The sequence below is a fragment of the Athene cunicularia genome (genome assembly GCF_003259725.1).
Source record: "Athene cunicularia isolate RWA chromosome 1 unlocalized genomic scaffold, athCun1 chr1_part2, whole genome shotgun sequence".
NCBI classification, from domain to species: Eukaryota; Metazoa; Chordata; class Aves; order Strigiformes; family Strigidae; genus Athene; species Athene cunicularia.
The window spans coordinates 33443432-33470505 of NW_020799092.1; the positions used below are offsets into that span (position 1 = coordinate 33443432).

Below are 27074 nucleotides of genomic sequence, written 5' to 3' on the forward strand. Positions count from 1 at the left end.
TGATTTCTGTTTTTAAAAGCATCTTCATGGTGACTTTGAATGACGTTTTCAAAGTAGAAAGTATTATATACTTTTTACTACTGAACATTAATAATTTAGTTTTTAAATTTAGTATCTCCATGCTGTCTTCCAACTAGGTCCTCATTTTAGGTCCTTTCCCTGAAATCTGTTTCTAAATTTTTTGTATGTTTGTGACATCTCAGGGATCCATCTGTTCTGTATGTTTGTATTGTAAACCTCCCTTTCATTCCTTCTTGCCACTTCTCAGTTTCATGCATTGTTCTGGATCTAGAAAAAGGTAGTCTTTACTAAAAGACATCTGTGTGGAATATCCAAGACACAACCTTCCTGCCCAGATATTTTGATTTTTGTCAGTGTATTCTTTAGAGAGCTGTCTTTTCTTTATTATGTTCAACTCTGAAGGCCCTTTGTGGTCATTGTGTCTGCTCCCCGTAGTTCCTCTGCTAGTGGGACAGTGGCTGTTGCCTCTAGTCTGTGAAAGCAGAGCTCACTTCTTACATTTGGAAGATACCAAAACTTAGGGGAAAAAAAATCAACACTGCAACACCCACCACCACCGACACCCCCCCTTTTGTAAGGAGGAAGCATTTATATTCAGCTGGTGAAAAACTGATTACTTTGACCTTCTTCTGAGCCTTCTTCCCATTGCTCACGTTTTGTCTGTTGGGCCACTGTGACTACTGTTTACATTAGTTTTTACCTTCATTCTTTGTCTTTAACTGGCTGTCTACAGCTGTTAGCGGTTGTACTGTATTTGGGTTGTAAGATCCTATTGCTCTGTTACTAAGGGTGTTTGAGTTCTTGGAGTCTAGGTGGAGAACAGGACTTTGCAGGCATTTCTGTAGCTCAGGTAGTACTGTCACTTTTTCTCTTACTCCAGGCTCAGGAGTAGAGATATTTACATGTCTGGGATGCATTGCATCTCATGCCTTACCTATAATTCTCTTTTTTATGTTTATGATTGCAGGGCTTCCTAGATAGTGTGTTTACTTGGATTTATGCAGCTCTGCAGCTGTACTCAAGCCCTCCTTGTGGGGTTGAAAGGAGAATGTGTGCCTCTTCCTGGGCACAGGGTCTGCTTGCATGGAACTGATGGCGCAGTGGGAAAGAAAGGTTTTATGCCCTGTGAAGTCAGGAGTATTTTGTTTTACGGAATCATAAAATAGTGTCACACTTCTTTAGAAGTAAACAGTATTACTCTTCTCTATTGCACTATACTCTGTTTCTAGCATTGAGAGTTGTTTGATAACAAGGGCTTTGGCCTTCTCATTCTTGTGTCTTGTCTGTTCCTTCAGGAACTCAATATGTTTGGACAATAGGACCCTTCTGTAGTATTTAAATCTCTGCTGGGAAAACTGTATAAATACATATTTGGTAACACTTTCTCAAGGCTTAACATTTTTTTCAAAGGTTTAATTTATTCTGAATTGAAAACTGCTGAAAAAGAGTATCATGACTGAAGTGTAGCTATATACAGATAAATGACTATGCAAAAATGACATAGTAGCGATCAATGTTTATACTCCATCATCTTAATGTGTTAAGATTAATTGACTATATAATTCTCTATTCCTTTTCAGAAAACAAGCTGCAATCCTTGTTGTCCTTTTTGTTGTTAATGATGTTTCTTTCTATTAGCTTGCAGTTTTGAGAAAGCAGAGAACAACATTATGAAGTTTAGCATATTACTTCTACAACTCTAGTGGTAGTAGTAGAGACATGATTTTTCGCAAAGTAAACAGATATAACTCTGACAGCTAGGAAAGAAATATGTTGGGTGAGAGAGTAATTTTGCATCAGTCTTTCAACTCCAGGTATGCCTTTAAGGGTCAAATGTTAATTTTGTAAAAACACATATTCAGAAGCCTGGGTGAAAATCTACTTTTCCTGTGGGATTCCTGAGTCATTCTTTTGCTCCCCTGTATAGTCCAGGTGAAAACAAAGAGTTTTTCCGTGTGTTATGATTTTTTTTTTTAATGGAACATGATACAACGGTGGTCTGGGAGCCTCTCTTAAACATAGGTGCAAACCTATTTGATAATGCAATGATCAATTAAAAAAATATTCCCAATCCCCTGTTCTTTATTGGGTTGGTGAAGGATGTTTGAATTATAGTACAGCTTTGAAAGACAAGTTAATGGCATTTATGGTCTTGGTTTCCATAGCATCCTTCCAAATTTGTATTAAATTTGTCTTGCTAGTGTGTATTACTTTGCAAATGGATGCTACAAGGTTTTTCCCAGATCTTGAGAGTTACTTAATGACCTCTTTCCTTCCCACCCTTCTTCCCTGTGCATGCCACTCACCAGAAAATACCACCTATTTGTACTAAGCTTCTTAAATATATCTTGGAATTATGCTTTTCTTCTGAAGAGAGCATGCTATTTTTTAAAAGGTTAAAAGGATTTTACCAGGTACAGTTTAGTAATTCCTGTCTTGTATGCTGTGTGTAATAACACATGCCATGTGGTGCCTTTTAGTGTAATTATAGCATTTCTGAAGTGTGTCATAAAGCAAATAGTTTAATCAACCATGTAGTAATAACACTGTACTTTTAATATAAGACCTTTCATTCTGGAGGTTTTAATAATCTCCAGTTTGTAGTCCTAGAACTAGCAGAATTTAATATGGAAATCTGGTTGCAAAATGCAGTCAACTCTGGGGTGAAATGCGACGGGTGATTAACAATGCACAGGAGCATTGTATAAGAAGTTCCAATATAAGGTGAAGAAAATACTGTGTTAATCATCATGGAAGATTCTTGGTTTTGGCACAAAATGTTTCATTGGGTATGCTGGAAACATATGGTCGGGTATTGCAAAAGTGGAGGTGTGTGCTGCCTGTTGGAAGAGGCGGTTGGACCAGGTCTTATTACCATTATGCAGTTTTGTGCAGGTTCTCCCTCTGCTCTCATGTGTTTCTGTGCAAGGCTACATGAAGGCATATACTTCATGTTTTGGAGCTGAAGAGTGGAACAAAAGACTTCTTTTTCTTGTAAAGTATTAGTAAAGAAGTGCATATCCATTAATGATGACACTTTCTCCATTTCAAAACATCCCATTTCTACTTGTGGATGTAATGCTGGAACAGATAAGGGTCCAAGTTCTCAGGCTTTCTAGAACAGAACAGCCGCCATAGCTAACTGATATACGAAAGCCTTTTTATCATGTTCAGATTTCTAAGGCCTTTTAAAGAATTCCTCTTAATAAGAATTTGATTCTTATGTTAAGAAAATTCAGCTCCTTTATGGAAAAAAGCTGTGTCATCTGACTTCTTCATCTTCCCTTATGTAGACAAGTGTGTATACATCATCTTTGGATTCTTTGTTCTCACACAAAATGGATTCACAAGTGAGCCTTACCTCTGAGTTGCTTGACTGTGGTTTATGGATTGCATGGAAAGTAACTTCTGAACTATATAAACTGAACTGTTTATAACATTGGATGCAATCTTCTAACTTACCTGTCTTGCTGAAAAACTTGGCTACACCTTAACAGTTTTAGCTGTTATTCCTCCAACTGTCAATGCACACAATCCATGTCTTCATTAACGGAATTACAAACTTGTGTTTTGCAGCTCTCCTGCAAGACGTGTTTCTGTAGGGCAGCGTTTCAGAGATGACAGAACAATTTGGGTGGGAAGGATGCTCAGGAGCTCTCTAGTCTGAGCTCCTGCTGTGAACAGGACCAGCTTGGACATCAGGAGCAGGCCGCTCAGGCCTGGCCTCATGCTGGAGAAGCTTTTCCTTATGTCCAGTGGGAACCTTGTTTCAGTTTCTGTGTCTTGTTCTCTTGCTGTGCGCTGCTGGGAGCAGCCTGGTTTCTTCTTTCTGATGACCTCCTCATAGGCGGTGGTAGGGCTGCTGTTAGGTCTCCCCAAGGGTGTCCCTGCTCCAGGCTGGGCCAGTCCTATTCACTCAGCCTCTCCCAACAGAGCAGGTGCTCCAGCCTCAAGCTGTCTTGGTAGTCTTTTGCCAAACTCACCCTGGATTATCGATGTCCTCCTTGGACTGGGAGAGACAAAACTGGATGCAGTATCTTGATGTGGTCTGAGGGGTGCTGGCCAGTGGGGGATAATCATTTCCCTTGGTTGGTTGGCTGGGCTCCTGTTAATGCAACCCAGGGTGCGGGTGGCCCCTTCTGCTGCCAGGACACGCTGCTGGCTCCTGTTTGCTTGCTGTCTGACACAAGCCTCAGGTCCTTTTCAGTAGACAAGCCTGTGATGCTGCTAGGGGTGTTCCTTCCTAGTCACAGGACTCTGCGTTTGTCCCTGTTGAATTGCATGAGGTTCTCACTGGCCTATTCCTCCAACTCATCTAGGTCCGTCTGAATGGCAGCCCTGCCCTTGTGAGTGTATCAACTGGTTTTCCCAGTTTGATGTCATATGAAAACTTGATGAGTGTGCACCCATGGTCCATGCTGTCATGTGCCTTGTTTACTGTCTGTATCAGTGACCTGACGGAGAAGTACTAATGCCTTCACTTTGATGTGCTTTATATGTGCATCATATTCTTTGCTTACACCCTTTTTTGCCTCTCCCACTATTTATTAACTTGGAGAGCTTTCATCACTTTGCTTATCGCTTTTGTATGCTGCATTAGAAGGAAGCTATATTGTGTTCTTATTATCTTTAGAAATGTAAAATGTCTAAAATAAAAAAGGTAAGGGAGTAGGAAAACCAGTGTATGTGATCATTTAACTGATGACCTCAGAGAAGGCTGGAATGAGGAGAGATGATCCTTTCCTTAACTTACTGTCGCCAGCCCCAACAGCTTGATGCTTTACTCCTCCTCACTTCCCTTTGGCCAGTCTTTGGAGCCTTTCTAAAACTGAACTATATCTCACTGAGAATTAAGTCCTTAATCAGTAACTTGAACTTTTTCCTTACATATTTTTTTTTTATTTGATTAGTAATAAAAGGCTATTATTTTTATGAAAGTTGGAAATAGAACATTCTTTACAAAACAGAGCAGGAAAAAGTACGTATGGAAAAGCATGCATGTTGTAGTTATCTTATAAAAGGTTATATAGCTGATTTGTCTGGAAAAAAAGAGGATGTATATTTGAGCAAGAAAATTCTAAAACAAATAAGATTTTAGAGACACCAGGATCTAGAAACTAAAACTATTTATCTATTTCTGTGTGTGTCTCTGTAGAGACTCTCGTATATATAAAATTCTGTATCTTTAATCCCCCTATGTTATGTTAGAAAATCCTTTATAACATAACAAGTATTTCCAGATGGGCTAAATTACAGCAGTAGCATTATTTCTTCCCATTTGCAGTTGTCATCATGGAATTGGGTAATGAACTTTAATTTTTTGTTGAAACTAAGATTGCATATCAGTATTAAGATAATTTCTTTCTTGATGTTTGCTTTGAGAATGCTAACTCTTCTGCTGTTGTTCAAGCAGTGGCATTCTGGAGATGAGTAAGGGACATTAAATTTAAATCAAAGTTACAGTTAAATAATTATTATAAGCTGTGATCCATCTATCCAGATTTTGAATCATGTAGTATTTCAAATTTATTTGTCTCTTTTCTCTAAATCTATAGTTTCAAGTCAATAGTGTTGTTCTGATCTTCAACATATTCATAGGAGTTTATTTTTATAGGTTGTCGTACTGATTAACATATTTTCTCTTTACCACAGGCTTGATTTTTATTTTTTCCAAATGAAGGCAATGTTCCTGCTTGTGGGCTTATTTTTTTAGCAGGGTCCTCACTCTTCTGTCTTTCATATATTTAAAGGCTTGTTCGGATTGTCGACAAGTTATCAAGAAAGTCATATGATACTAGTTTACTACTTCTGAAATTGTTTAGACTGTAATTTCTAGTGTTTTCCTGTTGGATGTAGATATCTAATTTAAGGTCAGAGTGAGTGATATATGGGCAGAATTTAGCCTAATTCTTTCTTTGTATTGAGTGTTCAGGCAAGGAAGTGGTTTAAAATCCTGGCCTTTGGTTCTGGTGTCTGCTTGTCCTTTGATGTGTGGAGAATCTGGGATAGAAGCTTTTGTTGAAGTGTTGTAGTGAAAATTAAATAATTGCTTATTGCTTCATTACTCTTGTAGAGGGAAAATACTTCTGTATTCCAGCAAGTTGAAGAGAGGCCTATGTATAGCATATGTACCATGCTTTTTTCAATACACTCCGTAGACACTAATTTTTCTCTCCCCCCTCTATTTCAGACTCCGGGTAGAGGTGGATCTCAGAGCTCGGATTCGGATTCATCTGCCACACCAGGAAATGCCGTGGACGTGAACAATGAAGGCTCCTCCGAGGTACTGTACACCATACATAGGAGTAGAGTCTTAAGCCTTGGGTGCTGTTTCTCTGATCTATGAAGCAGTTGGCAGTAACTTTTGATGCCCTACTTAAATAGTAGCTGTGCTAAATAAATACTTAGAAGTGTCATCTTCTAAGAATTGATTGTTATTTAAATAAAAAAGGAAGGCTAGGCCATGTTTATATGTAACTGTTAATTAGACTTTCTATCTAAATGGTTACAATTAATCCTTCCTGTAATTCTAGAGATGAATTATTAAAGTTAAAAGCAATGAGACATAAGATTGACTCCTTGTAATGGATGTTTTATGAGAGTTTTGAAAAACGAGACTTAACATTTTATCAACATTTGTACTCCCTTTTTGCCTTGCTTTTGCTAAGCTATAATGTATACTGGAAACCTCTTCCTCTGTGAAATATCAAACATGTTTTTTGTTTGGTGTTGGTGTATAAATCTACCACTTGTAAATCCTGTCCATTTTTTATGTCCTGTATGCCACACTTAACCATCAGAATAAGTTGTTACTCTTCTTCAATCTGATAGTACAATGTTTTTGGATTTACAGTGTTGTGAAATATTAGCTCTGAAAAATGCAAACTGACTTCACTGGCTGTTGAAGTTGGTTTGTGCTAATGTAGCCTGATTACCTAGCTTGAAAATGTTTAAATCTTAGCATACAAATGCACTGCAAGGTTAATTAGTCCTATTACACCATTAAAGGGAGCAAAGTGCCCTTTCTTACAGTGAATAAAGTGTATGATGATTCAAATACTTCTATGTCTGCTATGATAAGAGAAACTTTCACTGTGCTGTTTAAAATCCTAATTGCCTTCCATCCATGCATCTGCATATTTCTTATTTCTTGAAGCCTTATTAGAGTCAGTATAATCAGACATTACTTAATATTTTGCTGCATGTTATACAAGTCACGCATTTGTGAGTCCAAATCTGTTTTGTATGCATAGTTACACCGTCCCTGAAGCAAATAAATATTCCTAAATTGCAGACTAAAATCTCATTACTTTTGTAGTTAATTAAAACATACAAATGTGCAATGAGACCATCACTTTTTTCCAAAGTTTGGCTAAAATTGCACAATTCTGTTAACAAGAGTGCAGTATCACTTACTGTACAGCTGATGGGTGTCACAAGGTACTACAATACTAATGTAGTAGTATTTCCTTGACATATGATGAGCTTTCAAAGTGTGTCGGTGTGCCTGCACTATTGCACCATTGGCTTTTCTCGCTACTGAGTCGAAATGGGGTCAGATCAAAGGCTGCTTTCACTTTTGGTCGGTACTGTATAATGTGAAAAAGCATCTTTTGATTATCAGTAATTCCACCATCCGTTGCATTAGTTACAAGTGGGGTGTTCTCTTAGCATATGATTTCAAAATCTGTTTGAAATTGAGCTCCAAAGCTGATGATGGGTTTTTACTCTCCCAAGATTCACGTGTTACAGCACACAACTCAAGCCTTCTTGTTAGTCTTCCTTTTCCTTCACAGCTGGCCTGAGGTGGTGTCTCAGAGCTTATCTCCAGCAGCATCATAGCCAGACTTTGCAGAATGTTTGCTCTCCATTTCATTGTTATGTTCCAACCTGGTTCTCCAGTGTTACCTAGTCAGAACTCCAGTGGACTTGTTTTCACTCCAGTTTCTTGGATAGATTTTCTAATTTGTATTGCTGCAAGATTTAAATGGAGGATAATTAATAAATCTGTGCAGATTCTCATGTTTCCTACCTCCTCAAACCTGGTTGAAATCCATTCTGTTTTTTGAGAGTTGTAAGTATGAAACAAAAAGGAGTGGGAAAGCCTGAACTCACTGTTCCTTGCTCAAGGAGAGGTGAAAATCTGCTTTAGTCCTGTCTGTAGCCACGTCAGCACTTCAGAGCACACATAGGACCTGTGTTCAAGACTAGATATATCTTTTATTCACTGTGCAATCTGCCCAAGGAGGAAAAGTTTGAGCTGTAAGATAGGTCCCAGTGCAACTCCGTCTGCAGTACAGGGTTGCTGAATTTTCCATACTTGCAGCGAGTCCACCAGCATGTTTACACTTTCATTAGTGTGGCATGGCTGTGTTAGCAAGACAGATTTGCCACAGACATCCTCTTTGTGAGGGGCCTTAACCTTCCCATACATGCATGGAAGGTTGTGTTCAGGCTATTCTGCCTGCCTGTGTAGTGCTCTGCTGGTGAGGTGCAGGCATCTTCCAGCCATGTGTGAACAGATGCCCAGAGCACCTTACTCTCCACCCTGCTTTTTCTAGGTGTTTAAGCATGTAGTGTGTGTCTTGAAGATATAAAGCTGCTGTTCTTCAGAAACCGATTTAACTATTGGCTTTGGTAAATTTCTGGTGAGCATTCTGAGTTTCTTTTGTTAAATGCTGCCAAAGAAGGTGCATATTTTATCCTGAGTAAGCATGCTGGCCAGGTGTGCAGCTGTGCTGGTGCCTAGGCCTCTCCTGCTGCTACAAACTTGCTTTAATTAATTTACAAAGGTATTTCTGCAGTCTTAACATACCACCCTTTTCTCTCTGTGAAACATCTGAATGCCCTTATGGGAAACCGTGTGGTGGATCTGACATGATGCTTCATAATGGTCCATTCAAAATTTGTGATGCAGCTGATTCCTCAGTCGTATGAAGGGGGACCCAAGAGTGTCTGGAAAACACATGGTAGTATGCAGTGTGGTGCTGGTTTTTAGTGTGTTTCAGATTTGTTTATCTTCATGTTCTTAATAACTGTTCCTTCTTGTGTTCTCCATGATATTGATATGTGGTTTGCAAAAAATGTCTTTCCGAAAGGAAAACAGACTTTGCTTTTGGTGACTGTAGAGAAGTGTCAGCATAAGAATTTGAACAACATTTGATTCCAAATCTGCTTGTGTCTCTTTATTAGTTTCTTAAAAACAAATATACATTTCACAGGGCTTCATCTGTCCACTATGTATGAAAGTATATGTAACTCCCACTGATCTGTCTGAACATTACCAGAATGAGCACACTGGGACAGAAGGAAGACAGGAGCTTCGTGATCTCCCAGCTGTTACTGTGGGTGTTATTTATTTTGTTTCAATAGCTTTGGTAATGGGGCTGCTTTAAATGAACATACTTCTTTTCTTGTGGCTTGGGTGTCAGCTTTTAAATTGTTTGTTTTGATTCCTTGCTGACACATAATTTGATCTCCTATGCATGATTTCAAAGTATACATTCAGCAGATGAATTAATCTATTTCTAGCTTTCTGGTTTGCAGTTGTCTCTTGCATGAAACATTTGCGGTATTGGGGGAACTTGCTGTATTGTTTTTGAACAGCTTTTGCTTGATTTTTCTTTCAAATAAGACTGTTACCTTATTTGGTTTACTTTACATCAGACTCAGTATAGTGATAAATGTGGTGTTGGATCTGGTATATCTTTTGTGAAAAGAAATGTTTAGAGCTCTTATTAGCTAACTATGTTTAAAGCAGATTTCTAAATACGTACATTGAGTAAAAGATGGAACAGAGGACAGGAATATAAAAAATGTAGAAGTTTCTCTTCTTGAACATGTTTAAGAGCCTTATGTATTGCAGCAACATTATAAAAATAATTATAACCCCAATTTTTTTTTATATAGAATTTTATTGTTTGGGTTTTTTTTATGTCCCCAACAAAATGCAAAGGATGTTTCAGTTAATAGACATAAATAGTAGTTAATTTCTAAATTTTTCCAGTTGTGGAGTTTAGAACTGCACAAATAAAACAAAGTATGCAGTTTTATACTACTCGATTGGAAGAATTTAGATTCTGTAAGGTAACAGCCTCCAGCTGCACAAGGCTATCTGAATTTTTTCTACTGTGAACCTTCAGAGAGTAGATGTGACTTCTGGAGGCAGGTAGCCTGCCATGCACTAAATGGGTTTGTAGGGAGGTGAAGTTTTGCATTCTTTCTGCCGATGGTACTTTTGTAGTTTTGGAATCAAAGAGTTTATTCGAGGCTCTGTGAGTGATGCAATTTTATTGTGTTTTTTGCTGTATGCATTTGCTAAGTAGTGCTTTTTCTTTCACTACACTTGATGTGTATTTACACTTTATTTTAAAAAGGAAAACTTCAAATAGTGGGGTGTTATTCCCAAAGATGATGAAAGCCATCAATACACTGATTATCCTAGAGTTATCTGAGATCTCTTTTCAAGGGTGAAGTGTCACCTGTTAAAGTGAGCAGGACCTGTAGTAAAACTGAACTGTGCTGCTTTCCTGGAGTGCTGGGGGACCTCTTCAGAGCCAGGACAACTGGGGGCTCGCTTTTGATTGACTCCTCTCTGCCTCCTCTTGAAGCAAAGACCATCTGTAGTGCTTTGTTCATGGTCAAGTCAGATTTTGTTCTTTATTACCTGGTTACAGTGCAAGTGCCTTACTTTGAATAAGCTGTGATTTACCAGCGACAGACTGTAGCGTTCCTGATGTGTGATGGTGTCAGTAGACTGTGGGATGTGAGCCATCAGAGGTGGTTTGGTTACCTGAAGAAGTTAACCTTTTATTTAAGCAGGGTTATGGTTAAGATAGTTTCATGGAGTTGTCTGTGGGTTCTTGCCCACTTTTTGGTTTTCCACTGTAAGTTACCTGTCAGTACTTTTTATTTGTCAATAGTTGATTACAACTTTTTAACTTGATAAAACTTGTGTATTGAGTGTAGCATGTGAAATGCAATTTCAGTTGTTTCTAGCTGTAGCTGTTTCCTGTTGCTAAAGCTGTGTTTCTTGGTACAGTGATTCTGTAAAGATCTAGAAGAGGTGAGAAACAAAGAATTTAATTTTTTTTTCTTTCCAGTTTGATCTTTTATCAGCATGCATAGAAGCATTGAAAAAGAGGGGAAATCAGTTAATTGCTATCATCAATACTAGTATGCAAGGTTTAAAATGCTTGACTACTGAGAAGCTGATGGTTTGCATTTGTTGATGGAAAATGATAGTTTGCATTTGCAACAAGCTTTCAGGATTGTAATCCTGAAACAGCAACACCTTGTCACCTTTCATTCCATCTTTGCCATTCCTGGGACAGCATTGTAAGAATGATATAAGATGACATTGATAACATATGAAACATTGCTGAGTTTGGCTTACTTAAACTGATGCTTGGCTTTCTATTGCTTGTGGATACTACTGTGAAAAGTCCAAATATATTTGGTTGGAAACAATGATGAAGAAGCTCTGAAGTTCAGTTTTTTGCCAGTGCATTCTCCTTGAACATGGAGATTGGATGTGTTGCAAAGCCAGTGTTTGGCTGTGTTTTGTGAGACCTGAAAAATTGTCAGTTGGTTGACAAAGCCTTAGTAGCTTCCTTTTAATTTTGCCTATAGCTTTCTTTACTAACCTGTCTTTCACTGATACACCCTCCCTGCTGATGAGAATTTTAGTAAGTCAGGTCATTTGTCCCTCTGTTCTCCTTGCTCTTTCCTCTTCTCTGTCCTCCAGTCAGAGTTGGTCTTGTTCTTCAGTCACAGGTGTCCACACCTGCATTTTCTGAAGGTGTCTGATGTCCTGTTGTGGGAAAGGATCCTTGCTGCTCATATACAGCCTTATTTATGGTCTTTCTCTTAAACAACTCTCTGTGCAGCCCTCATTTTTCAAACTAGGGATTGCACCATATAATAACTGGTGAAAATGACAGTGAAATACTTTCCCCCTAAGCACTGGTGAAGCTTTACTTTAAAAGACAAAGGTTTATTCAGCTGCAGGAACCACCACCAAAATGCTGGCAAATGTCTGTCCATATATAGCCAACTCAGCCAAACAACTGCTGTACAGAAGTCATTGACATGTTCCCAAACAGGGACATTGTTCCCCACTTCCATGTATACAGTAGCATCACTAACAAAAGCTGTGTGGCTTCTTCTGTTTTGTTTTATTTTTCTTAAAGGAATGATACATTTCTAAACTGTGTCCAGCATTTCCTGACTGTCTCTGTTGGACGATCAGTATGTATAAACAGTGAGTCAGAGAGTCTTAGTTTCAGACTTCTCTTCCTGGTTTCTCTTGTGGCATCCCAAAAAACCACTGTATGGTACTCCTGCGATGTTTAGAATATTGTGGCTGTTAACATCTATTGTCTTATCTACAGCTAGGCTAAATCTAAAGCAATTTTTAAACAATTCTTTTGGGTAGTCTTTATAATTTTCCAGATGTTTAGTAAATATGTATTTCTTAGCTAATACAAGCAAGATATGACCCTGATGTTTTCTGAATAGGCTTTTCATAGTAGGATTGCCTGCCTTACATAGAGTGTAAATTGACATACTAGTCATGCAAAAGTGTGGGTTTTCTTGTCTTTCTCTGAAAAGACCTCATTCTTTATGGTGGTTTTTTTCCTACTTGTCTCTTACTGTAGATGTAATTGATTGCATCTTTTGCTTTTATGGATGCCCTTGGAATGTTGTGAACTGGCTTTGCACAGAACATCATGTCAGTGCTTTAATGCTGATATTTTGTTCTCTTTGGCTGCTCTTTCAGTTGCTTCTCAAATTAGGTTGTGGCAGCTGTTTTTACCTCATCATTATTTGCCTGCTTTGCACAGGAACAAAAATCATTGGTTGAGCTACATCGATACATTAATTTCCTGCAACATCTGAACAATACTAAGACATTGAAGCATTAGAGATACTGGTGTGATTTAACTTGGCCATGTGATGAGACTTCAAGAAATAGAGAATCCACTGGATTAGAATTTCTAATTTGTGACAAATTTGTAGTCTTGTAGGTTGTGAGACAGAATTGTAGTCTTACTCATCAATAGTAATAAAACCAGAAGAGAGCTGAACTAGAAATTATGTTGATTCTATTCATCTGAGGAAGAATTCGGCTTCTTTTCTGGGAAGACATGGAGTCTGCAATCTGGCATAAAATAAGCTGTAGCGAGACACCTTTTTTCTTTTTGTGAAGGAAGTTAAATACTTGTAAAATTGAAATGGACTGCAGGTCTTAATTGTATAAAACATGACCTTTTAACCTACTTTTCTAATGATTAGAGATGATATTTGAGGAAGCCTCTGTCATCTTACTGTTTATGTAAACACAGAGGAAAAGGCTTTTTCTGGTGGAGGGTGTGGCAAAGATGTCAACTGTATTTTCCTTTTAACAATATGTGAAGGAAGTGAACTAATTTTTTTATTCTTTAACTTAAAATATCTCCTGATTTTTTTTTTTCTTTTTTAATCAGTGTGTAAGACTATGTAATTTATTTCAGAAATGTGGTTTTACCCTTGCTGTCTAGGCAGACAGCTTAATCTGCCTCTGAGAACTTTCTGAGGATTCAGTTAATTGCTTCGATAAATATTTGGGCAATAAAAGCTAGAAACTACTTGATACATTTTTCAGCTCTGAAACATCAGTATGTTTCTGTCCTCTGGCCCTAAGTATATACAGTTCCTAATCTTCTGTTGTGTAACATGTTTCAGTCTTTAAATCACTGTGTAACTGGAGAATATCTGAATTTTAGCTTAGATTTACTTCTTAAACCTCTGGTGAAGATGTGTTTCTTGTATCGGGGAACATTGTGGAAGTTCACCTGCAGTGGAGAAATGCGAATGGTGAATTTAGAACTTTTCCAAATATTCATGACACACAGAGACTAAAAGCTGCTCCAGAAAAGCGTTCATGCTTCTGAGCATGTGAACATGCTGTACAGTTCTTGAACTTACTTTCAGTTTTTAAACATGCTGGACTTTATTCACAGCATACATCTTATTGTACCAATACAGTTGTGGAAGTGTTGTTAATGTAAGCCTGGATTATGAGATGTAGGCAAATACAGGTCATGGCTGGAAGGTGTTAGAGCTCTCCTTTTTGTTCATGTGGCTCACTGGAAACAGGTTGTAGGCTCTAGTGCTGGCCCAGTATTTCTGGAAGGTCAAAGGTGAAGCCCAGAAGTTCAAATTTATTTAAACTTAAAGCCTGGTCATGTGAATGCCAAGCATGTTGAAGTGCTTACTGGATTGGGCTAATCTATCCTATAGCATGTATATGGTAGAAGACTCGGTACTCTTTTCTGTATGGTAAAAGTATCAATTACACTGAAATTCTGTGGGGTTTGGTGTTTATTTTTGGATTGTTTTGTTTTTGTTCACCACAGTACTTCAGTATTTTCCAAGAAGAGTTTGTGGAATAAAATTGACTTCTTAGTGGAAAACAACAAAGTTCCTTGGTTCTTTAAGCTTGACTCATGTCATAATTACTGGAATAAAAATTCAAGATGTTGTAGAAGCTTTATTTGTATTAGCAGATAGAACTGTGTGTGTGCGCTATCCATGCTATATGACTCTCTACCACATACAGCTGTAGATGAGCAGCAGTCATCACAACCTAGATGGAAGTGCTTGTTTCAGCTCTATGCAGTATTAAAATGGGGTTGGAGAATAGACTACACAGTCATAAGACATTTCAATAAAATGCTAGTGAAGATATGTAGCTATGACTTTCAAACTTAAATAGGGTACCTTTTTTCTTGGACTCCAACTATACGAGCAAATCTGAATTCCATCCTCTAAAAACTCTTTTGCCCATGGGACTGTTCTTCAAGAAGTGTCGTCATCTTTCTGCCAGATAACTTGTTTTAAGTTGTGAAAAAGGAGATTAAAATCAAGTAAGCTGTGCTTTCACTCATTAATTACTTAAGAAAAGATTTCATATTAGCTCTACAAGGACCATTTCATTAAAGCTCTGGGGAGAAAAGAGCAGTTGGCAAATGAAGTCAGATTTAATGCATGTATATGTCGGTGTCTTGAGCTCCAGTTATTATTAATGGAGCCCAGGGAGCTGTTATGCTGACCCTACATATGGTATACACATTTATTAGGTCAGCTGACTAGTTTCTTGTTCTGTTAACTGTGCATTGGTAGTGATTGGGGAGTAGACACCTACATGCAAATCTTTGGTTATTTTTTAAGCTTCAAGTGTGAGCCTTCAGTCTGTTGAGGGAGTATCTTTGAAAAATCTTCAATTTTCTTTGCTAGTGAGTAAGGAAATTACTGCTTTTCAAAATGTCACACTACACAACTTCATTAGATCAGGTTTGTGCAGAACAGTGAGAAAAAGACTATTACAAGAAAATATTCTGAGAAGGCTGAAATTTTCAAAAATATATTTTTACACCCTGACCTGCCCCCCATCCTCCCCTCCCCCGAGTCCTACAGAATACAAGGAGAAGCTAGAGAAACAGAATCCATTCAGTCTTATACATCGATTCTTCTGTTATGTAAACTATTTCTGAATCAGTTTTAAAATAATCTGAGGATTAGAAGGGCTCTACAGTATACCGCAGTAGGTCTGGTTGTATACTGTGTGCCTGTGGATCCATGCCTCTGCTCTCGCTGGGCAGTGTGTTTTGATGTGGGAGGCCAGAGTTCTTTCAACAGTTAATAGCTCTGTAAATTATATTGGTAGAATATAAATAAATATGGTAGTTCTTGTGGTGAGAGTTTCCTTCCAGTGTTGCTTTTAGCATCCTGGCGTAATTCCCAAAGAATACTCTATTAATGATTTGTACAAGTATGAATGTTACCTAAAAGGAATAATTTACCTTGTATGCCTTTTAGGAGAGGGAGCACTGAGAAGCTTAACTTTATCAGGCCTGAACTATTAGAGGGGGAAAATAGCTACAAAGGTTCTTCTGCAGGCTTATTCATAAGTCTGTTTTGAGAAGGTCAAGTAAAGAAGCCTCCAGTGCTTCCATGGAGTCCGAGGTCTTTGGAGAAATTTGGCATTATAACTCAAGCTAAGGCAAGACACTTTCATACAAAACTTCTGTGTAGCAATTTCTGTTCTGCTCTGAGTGAAACCTGTGTGTTTTGGAGTCTTTGCACTGAGGAAGGCCTGTCCCACGGTGAACAGTGTGGTACTGTGGAGTGCTGGGTGCTAGGCATGGCTCGAAGGCATCCACCTGAAAGAGAAACATTTCCCTTGGGAACAGAAAATTGGGATTTTAAGTTTAGCATGTCTCTTGTTCTCACTGGAATGCCAGTTGTGTGCTGACTCCTAGTGGTTTGTTTTTGCATGTATATGGGGTTTTGGTTTGATTCCTTTTATTTTTACTGTTCTTGCTCTGTTTTGTTTCAGTAGTTCTGTGGTGATCTTAAGAATGCTTTCCTGACAAAAACTTGTGCATGTGGTGGTTGAGGTTTTATTTTTATTTTCCTGTCAACCGACAGACATCTGCAAAAAGCTTTGGGTTCAATAAATTGTCATTTCCTGGTGGAAAGATCCTCTGTTTTTAAAAACAAACCCCGTATAATAATCCTTTAACTTCTGTTGGTATCTCTTCTCCCTGCGTAAAGTGAAAGATAAAGCCCACTTAGAAACAACATTTAGGGAGTTATGACTTACAGTGCAGCACTGCAGGGGCTGTAAGTGATGTCTTTGGTTTGATTAAATGAAGAATATGAATTGCCTTTCACTTCTCTGTGGCTGTGCTTTATGCAGAGTAACTCCTAAATGCATTTAAAAATGAAACCTATCAAGTGTCTCTTGGCAAATACAGCCTTTTGAAAAGTATAACTGTGCATGTTTTATATGGTAGCTTCCTTCTTCAAATATAAGAACACTGCACTCATACTTGCTTCTTCTGTAAAGGAGTCTGTTAAGGAAGCCAAGTGCAGGCTTACTGTAAAGGACCCATCTGCTCCCCCAAGTTGTAGTGACCAGTGTTGCATTTTATGGTTGTAACTGCACGATCTCCTCTTTATCCAGGGCAGGCATGGTCCTGATATAGGAATATCTTGCACTTGATATCAGTACCTACAAACTAACAAAAATGCTTACAAGATTTAAGCATCTCAGACCATCAGGTTTCTTTCTCTCTTCCTTCTCACACATTTGTCTTTAGATTAGTAAAATACACTATTGCATATATTTTCAAAATTCTTTTCAGGATGATGCTGAGATATTTTTCTGGCTGTATTTATTTTATTTTTAAAAGCAATAAAGCAAGATACCAACCAACCCAAGTCCCTGAACATTGATTATCACTGAGGGCTAATAGTTGCAGGCCCAGGAAATCTTTACACACTTCTGTCTGGTTCCCCAGAAGATCCTGATGATTCTGATTTTCTTACTCTAAAGAGAACTGAATTAGTGCCACTTAACAGTCAACATCTGAATATTATCAGCCTGTGAGATGCAACTGGGTCTTGGGTTTGTGCAGTTTAAGGCTCTGATGTGTGAGTGGTGGTGCCTGCAGCTGTAGGAACCGGCATTCCTGCCCACCCCAGCTCTGAACTGGGGTGGTGACATTTTCTCTGATGAGGATGTCCTATTGCAGAAGGGTGGTGTCTTACTCTTTTAGAGCTAGGAAATGCTGCATTAGAGTAAGGGTGTGTGTGAGAAGTCTAACCCAGCGCTGACTCCAGCAGTGCCAGGTCCCCCAAAAGTGAGGCCAGCCATGGTCATGGCAGTGCTGGTGGAGGGGCTGGGGCTGGTGTGTCCACCATTTATCCCTGCTTGTGTGAGAGAAAGGGATTTTCTATCATGAAGAGGGGGTTTCGACCATGCTTTCCCCCTGTGCCGGTGACAGCATGCCTGCCTTCTCAGAGCTCCCCATTCACTCTGCAGGCTCTCAGCTGCAGCATGTTCCCTTGGCTCAGAAGCTCTGCTCTTGTCTGGCCCCTTGCCCTTGCAGCCACTGCCTTCAGATCTGCCTGCCTGGGAAATCGTGGGCTGGCTTTGCCTAATAATTGAGACAAATGAATGATTGCTGTCCCCTTGGGCTAACTGCACATGTAATCTATTCTTCCCTGTTCTCCAGGGCTTCTCTTTCCACAGAATAATACCCAACCACAAAAAAGCAAAGAAGCAGATTTTGTTGTTTAAATGGAAGGAAATAAAGGGCAAAAGGAAGGAGAGGCCAGAGCAATTTCTACATCCGTTCTTTCTAGATGCACTTACTGGTGCTGTGAGGAACAGTTGCTTTTCTCTGTGAACAGCAGACCTTCCCGTCACTGAGAAACTCAACACAACAATGAGAACCACTTGGTAGTGTTTCATCCCAAAAGGATGCTGTTGCACTGTTGTTGTATGAGACTGACTTCTTTCACCTACTAGGGAAGAAAAATTCCTTGCTTTTTGACCCCTCCTACGGTTCATTGCTGTTGCTTTTTGTCAGGAATCTCCCTCTGGTTCTTTTGCTCAGAGTGATTGTCACTGCCATCATATAATTATATGCTAATTGTATCAGATAAACATTACTGTGAACCTAGTAGTTTAACAAATTTTCTGTAGCTATTTTGGCATGTATACATATATATGAGTTAACTTGGTTTAATCTGGGATGAAACCGTGCTGATCAATTCTGGAAACAAATAAATGGTTGTTCAGGGTGAATGCATGTTGTCTGCTTAAGGAGGAATATACTGTTTTGTTTGATCTAGTTGTGCCAGAATTGGTCTTCAGTATTATATGTGGCGGTTTTGACAAGCAACTGTATTTAGTAATTAATTTCTGAAACATTAAATAAGTAATAGCAGTTATGAAGTCCCTGTTCAGTGCTCTGGAGGTCTAGCCATGTTTGAGTAGCAGAATGTGATGGTTTTTCTGTGTTAAATCCATGTAAGCATTTGATTATTGAATTCTTAGTGACTAGTGAAACAGAATACTATGAATGTCATGTTAGAAAATGAGTGCTGTTGTGATTATCAACATACACATTCAGTATGTTCACTTTGTGCTTATATTTCAGGTTTTGTGGACTGTCTATTAACATCCAAATGCAAAACTAAGAGTAGAAAAAGTGTCAGAACTCTTCATACATCTTTCAGATAACATATGGGAGTATGCATTAGGTGAAATTTGATAATCCCTCAGGAGTACTCTCATCCTGGATACTAGAGAGCCTTGGTTTAGCTACCATTTGGAGTGCACTGCAATTGGTATTGGCATAAGGGATTTAAGGGTAACACATAAATGTGCAAAAGCACATTTGAAATTAATTTAAGAAACAGGGTGCCTTAATCTCATATAAGTTTCTCTTTACATAGTTTGGAATTACAGGAAGCCTTTAATATGAGAATAAATTGTTTCACTCTGAAATGTCTCTGTTTTGCCACCATGGTGTATATGGGCTGTACAGGAAATGGGAATTGGGCTCAAAGTTGGCATAACCAAGTGAGTGAAGAACCAGTATAAAGTCCAGCACTTAAAAAGCAGGTGTAATAGGTTGCTAGATAAAATGAGATGGATGGTACTTCTGATAAATGGCAGTTTGGACATAATATTTATACATAAATACATAATATTTACATTTTCACTTGTCTGTGGGCTAATGGGTAGAATGAGGGCATTGCTCTGCTTAATTTTCACTCTGGTAAGCTTGCAGTAATTATGCTGGAATGAAAATGGTGATTTCTGATTCTTTAGGCTGTAGAGATCTGATTTTCTCAAGGCAGTATTTCTCTGAATTGCATTTACTAACTAATTATATGTAAGGTTAAAAGTGGTTCTTAATCTTCTGGCCCATATTGAAACCAGTAGTTTAAATACGGTGGTGATAGGTGTATGAATAGCAGTGCTTTAGAATGGATTTTTGCATCTCCTTTTTTTAAGACCAAACTCCAAACTGCCTCCTCTTTGGAAGAAGAATCTGGATTTATGGAAAGTTGTATGGAAAATTCTTTTGGGGGGTGTGGGGGGAAATTGCAGAGCAGTCCTTCTGAAATGACTTCTTATTTTCCTAAATAAAGGTTTTGTTGCTAATATGTAATGTTACTGGGGAAAAAAACACTGAATAATGGAATATGACTTTGTAGGCATTTTATAACTTTTTATTTGCCAAAACTGTTATCAGAGCATGAAAGAATTAGTATGAATCTTATCAATTGTTTTTGCTACCTTTTAGAAGCTCAACCAAAATTTACAAGTCTGTGTAAAAATAAGATGAAAAAAAAGTTTTTAATACCTTTTTTAAAAAATTTGTTTTTCTTTCCTTTTTTATAATAGGGCTTTATTTGTCCTCTTTGTATGAAGTCTCATGGATCAGCTGAGGAGCTATTCAAGCACTATGAAGCAGTTCATAATTCTGGCATTGATTCAACTCATGGAGGGGAAGGTCATCTGTCACCGGAAAGGTGAAACAGTACTCACTTGTGCATGTGCTTTTGTGTCAGTGTTGAGTTGCTTCTAATTACACTGAAGGCTGTATTAATCTGAACACTTAATTATGTATGCTGCATTTGCAACTACAGTTAAAAAGCAGCTTGAAACTTCATTGGCTGATATTGATCTGACAATAAATGAAAATAAGATACACATGTTTATATTGTTAATTAAATCACTTATTTCTCCAGCAGCTGACAATGCAGTATTACACACTGGAATGATTTTTAGGAGTGTGCAGAAAAAATACAGGTTCCTCCTAATTTCTGGCATAGAGCTAAATTTCATCTTTTGAGGGTGTGTGAGGACAACCCTGAAGATGGAGAAAAAACCTAGCTTTGTCCTGGGTAGTTAGAGTACTTACTGTGTAATTACAACATCAGTATTTGCCTAAATAGGCTTCCATATTACCTAGTAAGTTGCAAATCAGAAGTTTCTGTCTGTGTCACTAATTCTTCTCCTGTGTTCCAGAAACTCCATGCTGGTCTTCAGACATCTCTAATTTAGTTTATTTAAATGTTTGGTCAAAATTGTATTGTTAAATATGTTCCTAGGAAATGTATCCAATTGCTTTATTTTTAAAAGCAGCGGTATGTAGCAGGAACTGATAACATGAAACTTTATCTAGAAAACTTTAACTGAATAGTTTGCCTGTGTTGGTTCAGGAAGCTTTTTCTTAGGAGTAAAATTTATGTAGGTTTCCTTTTGCTTCTTGCTAGTTACTTTTCTGTTCAGTGTTTGTTTTGGACTGTTGTAAATGACAGACCATACTGCTGTTTTGTCATGTTCCTCCAAATTCCCTTGGTTTGTACACAGCAGTGTTAAGAGTGTGCAGCTGCTTGTGGCCTCATTCAGCACTGAGGTACACACCACAAGACCAATGATATGAAATACATATATTTATGTAATTAACTCAAGAGGCGGTGGTTCTTTGGTGAGAAAGAAGTGTGGAAGGTAACATATTTCAGTTGTTATCCAAATGAAGATCCCTATCTCCCCAGTATTGTGCAGAGCTGGCAAGTCAGTAAGAGCCAGCATTAGCAGAGGCTTGTCTTCATGCACGATGAGCCCTTCCCCGTGGATAGCTGCCTCCTCTCCCAGATGCTGCAACAAAAGAAATTATGGCTTTATATAGGAGAAAGTTGTAGGTTCTAGTGGAGTTATGCTGGGTTTCCTACGTGCACATGTATTCAAGAATGAGTATTAATGCTCTGTCTGATTTAAACCTTTTTGGAGCGATATAACTTAGACCTGAAATGATACTCTTAGTAGAATAATGGCATTCACGTGGAGGAATTATTCATCATAACTATATTGTTTATATAGTTTATTAAATACTTATTTTTATGCCTGCAAATTTCCAATGTCAACCAGATGTAGGCTGGTGAATTTTTTTTTTCCCCTGTTTTTTTAAAGTTTAAGGACAAGTGGTTTTGTTTTTCTCTCATATAATTGAAAAAGTAGACAAGGTCAGGAAGTTTGGATGGAGTGAAGGGAGTCTGGTGAGAGCTGTTGTGTAACACATGAGCTATTTCTTCCTATTACTGTGGTATTCTTTAATGTTTCTCAGTTGGCATGCTTGCTTGAGAAAACTCTCATTCAACATAAACATGTTTTTCCAAGACATGGATTACCATATTAAAGAAATACTTCAGCCTGCATCAGGGAGCTACTCTGTTTAGCCTTCTAGGAGGGAAACTTACATGTAATTCATAGGAACAAGGCTGAGGTGAAATTCAATAGAGAAAGCTAGGTACTATGAATTATATTGTGTCCTCTTCCTTCCACAACATCAATAAACCACCATGGTTAAGAGTCAAGAATAAATCATGTAACTCTTCCCCAGTGCAGTTCAGCAAGACCACTGGTACTTGGTGCCGGGGTGGAGACACTGGTGTTACAGGTGGGGAATGGAGCGGATTATAAGGAAAAGGTAGTAAGGATTTGCCAGATGGTGAGGCTCAGATGTACTGAGAAGAGGAAGGGGTTGTAACAGTCGTGACAGAAGGGGAGATTTGTTGAGGATTTGGATGGCAGTATCAAAAAGAGTTACAGTGTCTACTGTGATACCTTACACTTTTTTTTTTCCCCATTCATTTTCCATTGGTCAGTTAAACTGAATTTAGGTTTCATCTGAAAACCATCAAACAAAACTATGTTGGGAATATCAAGGTAACTGCTATAGAAGGGTCCTTACATTACAAACGGTCTTCCCCTTCTCTTCCCCTCCTCCTTCCTCTCTACTACAAACTACTTTTACGCAGCTCAGAGCCTTTCATCTGCTATGAAGACAGGAGCATCTTAAAAGCTTTAGCATTGCAGATCCGGTATATATTCAGCCCAACTTCAATAAAGTTAACTGCTTCACCTGCCTGAGATTTCATGTATAATCTCAGGTGTGAATATTAGCTTATTTACTCATACTGGTGAGAAAGCTGCTCCCTCTTCTCCACTTACAACCAATGTATAGGTTTTGGATTACAGCTACAACTGCCTCAGTAAAGTATTTGCAAACCTTCAGTGAATGTCTCACACAAGCAGAATAATGTGTAAATAGCAGAAAATTATCCTCTGAAAAAAATTAACCTCCCAATATCCCATGTTTGTTTTGCCATTAAAATTGGTCCACCTTGGAGTTCTTGCTTTACTGGTTCAAGTGCATGTGTTTCACTTGCTTCTTGATCCTGATCCAATGTTAATATGCTGATGTAGATTGAATCTACATCAGTTTAGCTAAAGGAGTAGCTTGCTTTGGTTTTCTTTTTCCTTTGAAGTGAAAGAAAATTTGAGAGAACATCTGTGGAGGAGGGGATAATGCAGCACAGCAGCAGTAAAATTGTATGGTGTAAAACTAAGAGAATTTGTTGGCATTGGCACCTATATGTATATTCTGTGTACTTCTCAGTGTTGCCTCTATACAAACAATAAGAAAGGGTATGTTTGCATTATTTTCATGACCTGTGCATTCTAGATTTGGAGTGGCTGTATCTCAGTAATGCAACATTATCCTTGTATGTATATTGTGCAATTCTGTAAGGAGACCTGTAATTTAGGAGGGTGATATCTAAATTAGTTAGGAACAGTTGTAGCCTTGGATCTTGTGTTCTTGCATGACTGGAGGCTTAAGCATGAAATTTGAGAATTTAAATCCCAAGGCTTTAAGCATTCAGACCATTAAGTGAGTGTGTCTGTGGTGCATACCACATTGCTGTGTGGATGAAAAATTTTGTAACACTATATTTCAAAAGGAGTAAGATAGCATGCTGTCACTTATCAGTGTTCCTTTACATGATATGGGAAGTGAAGGGGAATAAACCTGTCCTTTTCATAAAAAGACATGCAAAACAGTTAAATGTCCCAATGCACATCTGCCATTCTGAACTCATGTGGTTGAGCTGATGCACCAATTTAGATACACATTCTGTTTTCATGAAACTTTTTGCATATCTATTTCTTTACTTATCCAGTTAACATGTTTATCATTATTTCAAGTGATGTGCAAAGTGACTAATAAGGATCTATTAATCTGGTTTGTGCCAAGTTTCAAAAAAATCTAAAAATAACTATTTATAATTATGTAAGTTATATTTATGTAGTACATGGCTGTCACTCCAGTTATTTAATACACGTCATAACCTGTATGTAATTGACAAAATATAACCACTACGTATTCATTTTTTCCACTCTGTGGGTATATTTATTCAGAGATGAAGTATCACTGCTCCGACAAGAAGTCCAAGATTTGCAAGCTTCGCTGAAGGTTGGAAATGTATTTTACTTGCACTTGGTTCTTTGTTTCAAATTGCAAAGTGTTCCACTGTCTTAAACAATGAAATTCACAGTTCTTTCTCCCCCATTTCCTTTTTTTGGTGGTGTTTCGTTTGTTTGTTTGTTTGATTTTGTTGGTTTTGTTGTTTGGTTTGGGTTTTTTTTTCCCCTAGGAGGAGAGATGGTATTCAGAAGAGCTGAAGAAGGAACTAGAGAAATTGCAGGGGCAGCGGCAGCAAGTAATTGCTTTAAAATACTTGAAGCAGGTTTATCATCAGCATTGACATTGAAGATTAATACCTTTTTTGTAAGGCACGTGGCCTGATTTAGTTAGTTCCATAATTTGAATATTGACATGTTCTTTAAAACAAAGCTAGTTATCTCTCCACAATGTAACTGCATATACAATTCTGAAGAACATAGTTAGAATAGATAATGATTCTTCCGTACTAGTCTCTACAAGTTCAGTTCAGACTTTTCCTTCTGTTGGGATTATTCAGAACTCAGTTTATTAAAGAAAAGAAGTGGAATGTGGTGTTTCATCTGTTATGAGAAAGGGTGATGGGATTTTTCTTGTAAGAACTTTTGGAGAACAGTAGTGGGATTTCACAGATGTCCATATGAACTGAACAAACTAGACAAAGCGAATTGTGGTGTGCTGTGCCCTAAGAAAGCGCTTGCTGCTTTTATTACTGTGAGCTACTTAGAAACTGAATTGTTACAAACCTCAGAAATCGCTTTCTGACAGAATGCCTTCCCAGAATGTATTTAATGATGTCTGTAACCTCTGTTTTTAGGGCAATTTCAATATTGAGAAAAGGGAGGGGGAGGGGATTGTTACTGCAATCTTGCAAGTCTGGAAGCCTGATAGTGTAGTGATGATACATGAAATGGAAAATCATCTTGGCCTTTTTCGGTCTTCCAGATAAAACTGTTTCAAATCAGGTATTTTTGCACTGCTGTGCAGTATTTGAGCATGGAAGTCTTCATTTCCTTTTGTTTCCAAAAATGGGATGAACTTTGGAAGTAGTAGTTTTCATTCCTGCTGTCTAATGATGCATTTATTCTGTTTTCTTAAGGATTCTAAGTCTGATGGATTGACAACGACTACATCTACAGGTGGCTAACATTTATTATATTAATTTCTGCACTGTTCTGGAATTTCTGAAATTTTTTTCAGTGTAGCTTTTAAGTTTATGAAAAAGCACTTTTGGTAAACTAACGAGCTAGAAAGCTGGAATGGTACAATTCCTGGGAAAAAAGTTCATTAAGTGCTTAAGATAGATAGCTCTTGATAGCTGTAGTCTGGGGAAATGTTCCAGAGGCTTGAGATATGTAATTGCTAGAAGTGAGACAGGAGTTCTTCTGACTCTGAAAGCAGTTCTCATGAGTAGTTTTGAACATGTTTTTAATCATTTCATCTATTCAAGCATTCAGTACAAGTCTTTTGCTGAGAAAGACAGTGATTGTTGATATTTAAACTATAGCATTTGTCAGGGCTGGTTTTATTTAGAGTTTTTCTTTACTCATTGCTAGCAAAGAAACAATTATTTTTTTGTTTGTTTTTTCATTTTGCAGACCAATAATTTTTGTTCTGTATTTTTCTCATGAGGCATTCATGGAATAAAATTTTCCTTATGTGTGCATAAGATATATCATGTGACTTTGCAATAAAGCGCTCTTTAATCATGTTTGGGGCTTGGAATTCAGCAGCATGTTGCAGTGATCCGAAGAGCTATTTGTGACCAGTGAAAACCAATATGTACTTAATAGTGCAAAGTACTCAACTAGTGACAGATTCCAGCATCATGCTTGTAGACATTTAACTTCAGTAAAGTTGTTCACTTTGCTAAGCTAATTGGATAAGTGAATTTGTATTACTTATTTACCTGCTTTTTATGGGTGTGAGTAACTGTATTGTCCTAGCTCTTCCAGAAAATAACACTGTTCTTTTTATGGAAATAGAATCATTAGAACGGCAACTAGAAGAAATCCAAGTAGAAAATTTTAACATTAAGCAAATGAAAGACTTGTTTGAGCAAAAAGCTGCGCAACTGGCCACTGAAATTGTGGGTAAGTATATTAACATGAGGTATGATTCTGTTCTTGTGCAACTTGTGCAAGTGATCATTTATTCAACTTCCTTCTTATTAGATCTTAAATCAAAGTATGATGAAGAAATCAGCCTTCGGGAAGGTGCAGAACAGAAAGTGACAAACCTGACACAAGAACTGCAGAAGGAGAGAAGTACAGTGGAATACTTAAAGACAGAGCTGGTATTCACATCACACTAATGTTTTTGTTATTTTCAGTTCAAGGGAGGGATATAATTAAATGTTTGCAAATGCAGTTTTAAAGCAGTCAAACTATTGAACTGGGAGACATCTGCTTGTCAGGACAGCATTGTTTCTGATCTGTTTCACTGACCTGTATTTTCAGTGTTTTTCTAGTGGGGAAGTATATGTTGTTTCTGACGTATATTAAAATTGACTGTACGTTATCTTATAGTCTGCTTGTGATGCTCTACCCTTCAGCTGTTTTGCAGGATATTACACATACAGATGTGCTGTGTAGGCCTGTACTTGGAGCATGCCATTTCTAACTTGCACAGCTGTCTTTAGATCACCCTTTATCCATAAGGTGTTATTCTCTGGCTGTCCCTGGACCGTTGCATTCATAAGAAGTGCTCAGAGAGGTGTTTTGTGACATGGTGACTGAAAGGCTAGCAGCTGTCATCATCATGCCTGTGTTAATATTGTCCCTCTTGTGCTTGGATACCATTGTGTCTGTATTCCAGGATTTTGGCTCCTGGTGACTTTTATATACAGCCATGGCTCCAGGGAGCAATCCCAGAGTCTCAGCAGTTGTGCCACTTCTA

General features: G+C 38.0%; 1 protein-coding gene across 3 annotated transcripts in view; it reads left to right on the top strand.

Annotated features, from left to right (window-relative positions):
- Positions 1–1047: 1047 nt before the first annotated feature.
- Positions 1048–27074, top strand: part of EEA1 (early endosome antigen 1) — a 96455-nt gene continuing 70428 nt past the window's right edge. Inside the window, exons 1-8 of one of the 3 annotated variants that reach the window (XM_026864794.1) lie at positions 1048–1134; positions 6212–6304; positions 20273–20400; positions 24134–24188; positions 24370–24435; positions 25276–25315; positions 26162–26269; positions 26351–26472. In XM_026864794.1, coding sequence (XP_026720595.1) covers positions 1105–1134; positions 6212–6304; positions 20273–20400; positions 24134–24188; positions 24370–24435; positions 25276–25315; positions 26162–26269; positions 26351–26472 — 642 coding nt within the window. In that variant the 5' untranslated portion in view covers positions 1048–1104. The remainder of the gene's footprint in view (positions 1135–6211; positions 6305–20272; positions 20401–24133; positions 24189–24369; positions 24436–25275; positions 25316–26161; positions 26270–26350; positions 26473–27074) is intronic. The other 2 variants (XM_026864785.1, XM_026864803.1) reach the window with 2 other exon arrangements.